The 6,014-nt window shown below is 30.0% G+C and overlaps 1 protein-coding gene across 1 annotated transcript; it reads left to right on the top strand.

Moving 5' to 3' along the window:
* The first annotated feature begins 2,053 nt into the window (after positions 1-2,053).
* Positions 2,054-4,976, top strand: LOC112505892 (AP2-like ethylene-responsive transcription factor At1g16060). The gene is made up of 8 exons (XM_025109933.1): positions 2,054-2,205; positions 2,313-2,395; positions 2,798-2,806; positions 2,912-3,000; positions 3,101-3,174; positions 3,271-3,321; positions 3,558-3,634; positions 4,432-4,976. The coding sequence occupies exons 1-8, from the start codon at positions 2,054-2,056 to the stop codon at positions 4,974-4,976; spliced, it is 1,080 nt and encodes a 359-aa protein (XP_024965701.1).
* The last annotated feature ends 1,038 nt before the right edge of the window (positions 4,977-6,014 follow it).

Raw genomic sequence — 6,014 nt, 5'->3', positions numbered from 1 at the left:
AACAACTTCATCAAAAAAAGTATTATATGAAACAATTTCACAAGATTAAACAATTTCATGAAAAAATTTCATAAGATTAAACAATGAAATTGACGAATGAGAGTAGTTTTTACGGTTTTTACAAATTGGAGTGGTTTTTATTTGATCGCTCCTATATATATATATATATATATGGGACCGATCAAATGAAAACCATTCAATTTGTAAAAACCGTAAAAACCTTATTCAACCAATCATAATTTTTTATTTTTTTATTTTTTTGTAATTATGAGAGGTTGATTAATCATTTTTATTGTGGAGGATGTTAATAATGGATATTATCATTTTCCTTATTTTAATTTTAGAGAAATACATGAAACAGTTTCATTAAAATTTCATTAAGTAGTATATGAAACAATTTCATAACCATATATGAAACAAATTCATCAAAAAAAGTATTATATGAAACAATTTCACAAGATTAAACAATTTCTTAAATTTTTTTCATAAGATTAAACAATGAAATCGACGAATGAGGATGGTTTGCACGGTTTTTACAAATTAGAGTGATTTTCATTTGATCGCTTCTCTCTCTCTCTCTCTCTCTCTCTCTCTATATATATATATATATATATATATAAGTATAAGGCGGTGAAGGCTTATGATATTTTAAACCCGTTTTTAGAATTCACCTCTCAACTTTCACAACTTAACAAAAACGACCCAAACTTTTCAAATTAAACCGGTTATCACATTAGGGTCTCATCAGATCAATTGAGGTACGCACAAGTTGACTTAAACACCCATAATTAACAAATTAAGATAGTATCCTCTAACCTTTATCGATCTCAATGATGCATTCCCCTTAGTATTTTGGTTTCTCACAAGTCATAACTACACCATTTACTCCCATAATAAGTCTATAACAATTGGTTCTCATCATAATCATATTATTCCAAAAACGAAAATAATAATAACGAGTTTAATGATAATATCCCTACATATATTCGTTGTAATTATTCTTTTGCCAAATAGGAAATGTATTAACATTTAATTATACAAGGAAAATAGCATATCTTTTCTGCTATAGAGTATGAGAGTGTATGCCATAAAGTGGTTATAGAAACAAGAAATCATATTAGTAAATTTAAAATGCTTAATGCAAACTTAAGAAGTAATAACCTTAAAAAACAAATTAGGTATCATCTCAGTCAGGAAGTAAGTTATGGTATATTTTTAATTTTATTATCAAATTGAAAAAATAATTAACTACTACATTTAAAAACAAACTAAATCTTATGAGAATATAAAGAAAAAATGTTCATATATGAATCATTAAAAAAATATATTTGAAAATCTATATCTGACCTTATATGAACATTTTGTCACATAGGGTCACATATGTATTTTCAAATAGATTTTTTTAACATTCCTTTCTATTTTCTCATGATATTTAGTCTTCTTATTTGAATCTCCCATTACAAAAATATGTACACGAATTTTTAGCGTATAAAAACAAATAAACACATACATAGGTATCTGTTTAAATACGGATCTATTTAAATAAAAATACTGTAAAAAAATGTGACATTTTAAGTTGGACAAAATACAGTTTCTGTTTGATGAGACAAAAAACTTGAAAGAAAACTAAAAAATTAATGTGACAGGTGTAACAGAAAATCCTTAATAATATATTAATTTCCAATTAAAAATCTGTAATTATATATGCTAGCTACCAAAAACATTGTGAATGCCTTTCCATTGCAGCTAATAAATCCTTCTTATTTTAATGAATTATTAATTAATTGCAGCTAATAAATCAAAATTATTTAGAGTATCTAACTCATCTTTTACTGCTCATGTCAAACATAATAAACAACAAAACTGTGCATGAAAACAAATACATGGAATGTGACCGTGACCGGTGCCGGTGCTCGACGGCTGAAAGCACCCTTTTAGTTCGCCGGCTGCCACCCGTACTCTCTCTCCTCCTCCTCCTCCTTTATAAACACCTTCCTATTCATGACTTAGTCAAAATTATATACATCTCTACTTGACATTTGTGTTTATCTTAATGACTAAGTTACTCAAACAACGTTTGAAGATCGATGAAGGGACAAAGATGAACACGAACTCTGTAGTCGTAACAAAGGCGAAACGGACACGGAAGACAGTGCCGCGGGACTCACCTCCTCGACGTAGCTCAATTTACCGTGGTGTTACCAGGTCCAATATCTTTTTTCATGGTTTAATTTTCGGTTTTCTTTAGTTTAACACTTGGATGTTTTGATCGATATTCGTTAAATAAATGACTTTCTGCCGTTTTGTTTCAGGCATCGATGGACGGGTAGATATGAAGCTCATTTATGGGATAAAAACTGTTGGAACGAGTCTCAGAACAAGAAAGGCCGGCAAGGTTGTTCCTTTTTCCATCTCAGTGATTGGAACCCTATTTGATTATCCTTCAAGAAATAGCCAAATCTAATGGAACTCCAATTAACACGGCCCTCCCGCATAGGCTAGATAAGCACAGATTGCCTTACAGTATCGAGATCCTAGAATACTGTAGAACTCGGTTATGATACCATGTGAATATATCAAACCGCAATCAATTACCCTCCAAAACATTTTTTAAGAAGCAGATGGAGGTTCGAACATATGTTAAGAACAATTGGTTCAAATCTAGCCGATACAAGACCGCCATTTTTATTTTATTTATTAATTTTTACCATAAATTAACATATTTCTTCTTCTTCTTCTTCTCCTTGATGCTGTTGACAATGGTGGCTGACTTGGTGAAACACTTGTGTAATTTCAGTTTATCTGGGTAGGTTTACAAATTACATTTTTAGCAAATTAATTAATAATATATATATATATATATATATATATATATCTTTTTTATTTACATTTCATTATTTAAATTCTGTAGGTGCTTATGATGAGGAAGACGCAGCTGCTCATGCTTATGACTTGGCTGCACTTAAGTACTGGGGACCTGATACTATTCTAAACTTTCCGGTAATTATTTTATTTCTTGAATTAATAATTAATTTTAATTATGATTTCTTTAAATCTATTTCTTGGAATTATTATATTATGTTGTGTTTTTAATTTGTAGTTAATGACGTATCATAAGGAACTGAAGCAAATGGAAGGTCAATCAAGAGAGGAATATATTGGATCGCTAAGAAGGTTTTCTTGTCTACTTATAATTAATTAATTCCAATCTATTTAATTATATATTGTTTTTAAATTATTAAATATTTTGGTGACGTCAATTAAATGTAGAAAAAGCAGCGGATTTTCTCGTGGAGTTTCGAAATATAGAGGAGTTGCAAGGTAAGTAGAATTTTATTTGATTCACTTCAATATCTATACTATATATACACAGTAATTTAGATAAATAAATAAAAACACAATTAATATACGTTTAAAATACAAAATGTAGATGTATTGATTATAAAAATTACTATTTTTATAACATACAACAACTAGTTTTATTATCAACTTTACAGATTTTTTAAATACTGGTTTTGATTAAACTTTTTATCATTTATACATTGATATATAAGCAGACATCATCACAATGGAAGATGGGAAGCTCGAATCGGGAGAGTTTTTGGTAACAAATATCTATATTTGGGAACATATGGTAAGATTTCTGGATCTTAATCAAATATTTCATTTTTTTAGTTTTATAGAATGAGATCATATAAATCATTTATAGCACAAGGACAAGCACAAGTTTGAATTTTGATTTTTTTAAATAAATTTTCATGATATAAATAATCCTTTTTTTGCCATTGGTTTTTGTTTGTTGGTTTGGTTGAACTCTACATGTTCCCTCTTTAATAAAAACAACGTTCGACTTGTATGTGTTAAGCATATAGCCAACGTTCCTTCTGGGTCAGGATCAAACCTTTCTTTTGACTATGATTTGGCCCCGTAGTCAAATATGAGAATGATAGATACGAAATCCGGATAAAAAAGATAGAGATATCAGAAAATGTTCCTTGTATATTTCTTTAGTGGGATTATCATCTTATGCTTTTTTTTTTTATTGTTATATTATTTTTCCAGAAAAAATTATCTATAGTTAATGATGTTTAATTGCCAACCTATATACACCATTTAACTTGATTGTGTGTTATAAACTTGTTTAAATGATTAATATGTTTTATTACAACTTAAACATCATGAGTTTAAAACTCATTTGACATGTATAATGAATTGTCTAAATATGTGTAAGTGGATGAATGATAAAAGTGTGTAAGAGCTAATTTTTATCAAACTTGATTGGTTCATCAGTTAACTTAACATTTTAACAACCAACTGAATCAACAACTAGTTTTATGCTAACAACTAACTTATCAGCTAGTTTGTTAAACATAACCTGGGAATCGTAAGGATCTCTTCTTAAAATAATTTGTTTTTGTTTGGTTTTTCCAGCTACGCAAGAGGAAGCAGCTGTAGCGTATGACATGGCAGCAATAGAGTATCGTGGACTCAATGCCGTTACAAATTTTGACCTAAGTCGTTACATCAAATGGTTAAGGCCTGACAACAATAACACTGTTGAAGTTCCTCCAAACCCTAATATCAACATTATTGATGCTAGTGTAACCCCAAGTGCCAATGACGACATAGGATTGAACTTTCTCCATAACCAACCACCACAACCAGTGGTGGAGATGGTGTCACCCACCGTGACGGCCACCATGCCATACCCCTCACGGTCAACTACAGCTACATCAGCCCTAGGACTCTTGCTACAGTCTTCCAAGTTCAAAGAAATGATGGAGATGACCACTGCAGCTGAGTACACTTCAACACCATCCAATTCAACCATCGTACCACCATGTAACAAGTTTCCAGAGGAAATTCAGGTGCATTTTGAGAGCCAAGATTTTGCTGGTTACAACGGTGGAGATGATTTTATTTTCGGTGACTTGAATTTCATGCATAACATGTTGCACTCTGACTTCGACAAGTGATTGTCTCAACTACCGACTACCAACAATGACCACCATCCTAGTTCGAAAATGGTTTGGGCTTTAGCAAACTAATGCAATTTCAATTTAATATTAAAATTTGTGTTCGCATGTTAAATCATGAATATGATGCGAATTAATAAGAGCGGAATATGTAGTACCCCATATGAAAGACTATGAGGAGGGAAATTTCCATTTAGGTCATTGACTTGTGTAAGATTGATTTTAGTTGCCATTTTTTGTAGATAAAATCAAATTAGCCATAAGATGTTGTAATTTATCATTTATATCTATTCATAATAAAACTCATATTTATTTATTTACCAATTTATTATTATTTTTCACTTTTTTATAGACTAATTGCATATCATTGAATATATTACAAGAAATATAGAATTGGATATAAAAAATCAATTTCTTATATTTGAGTTAAAAGGTTGACTAACACCTTGAATGGTGATAAGGTGTATGGAAACAATGATACATACATATATATATATATATATATATATATATATATTGGTGAAGGTTCAAACGAGAACTCCTGTGATTTACGAGAACGCAAGAACAACTTAATAACCTCAAACTTTTTTAATTAATAAATTAGCTTATATTAAATACTAGTTGTGTACCCGCACAATGCAGCGGGAGCTATGAATTTTAACGATTTTGAAGTTCCACTGATTTTATAAGATAAAATTTAACGATGATATATGTTACACTTGGTCTTTACATATTAATACAATTTGAATAAATAGGAGTTATGGTTCCAATTACAGACTATCGATGAAAGAAATTGTATGACAGTTTAAAATCCAATATATTTAAAATCCAATATATTTAAACGACTCCACAAATGTATTCGATTTACACCAAGAGCAAAGAACCAAGAAACTTGAGTTTTAAGATAAACACTCAGAACCAATAAAGAAAACTACAAATTTGACAGATCATAAGCCATGAAAAGACAAAAAAAGATGGGGTTTAGAATGAAATTTCAACTGTTTACCCTCTTTCTTGTCCAGAAACTCAGATTAAGGT

This window comes from Cynara cardunculus (assembly GCF_001531365.2).
Source record: "Cynara cardunculus var. scolymus isolate 2C chromosome LG 2, CcrdV1, whole genome shotgun sequence".
NCBI lineage: Eukaryota > Viridiplantae > Streptophyta > Magnoliopsida > Asterales > Asteraceae > Cynara > Cynara cardunculus.
This window is presented reverse-complemented; position numbering and strand designations above follow the sequence as displayed.

Bases quoted from the DNA above. Each gene is read 5' to 3' on its own strand.
- LOC112505892 (XM_025109933.1), top strand. From the start codon at position 2,054: ATGACTAAGTTACTCAAACAACGTTTGAAGATCGATGAAGGGACAAAG. The intron at 3,322-3,557 runs GTAAGTAGAATT...ATATATAAGCAG, and splicing joins AAATATAGAGGAGTTGCAAG to ACATCATCACAATGGAAGAT. The intron at 3,635-4,431 runs GTAAGATTTCTG...TGGTTTTTCCAG, and splicing joins TCTATATTTGGGAACATATG to CTACGCAAGAGGAAGCAGCT.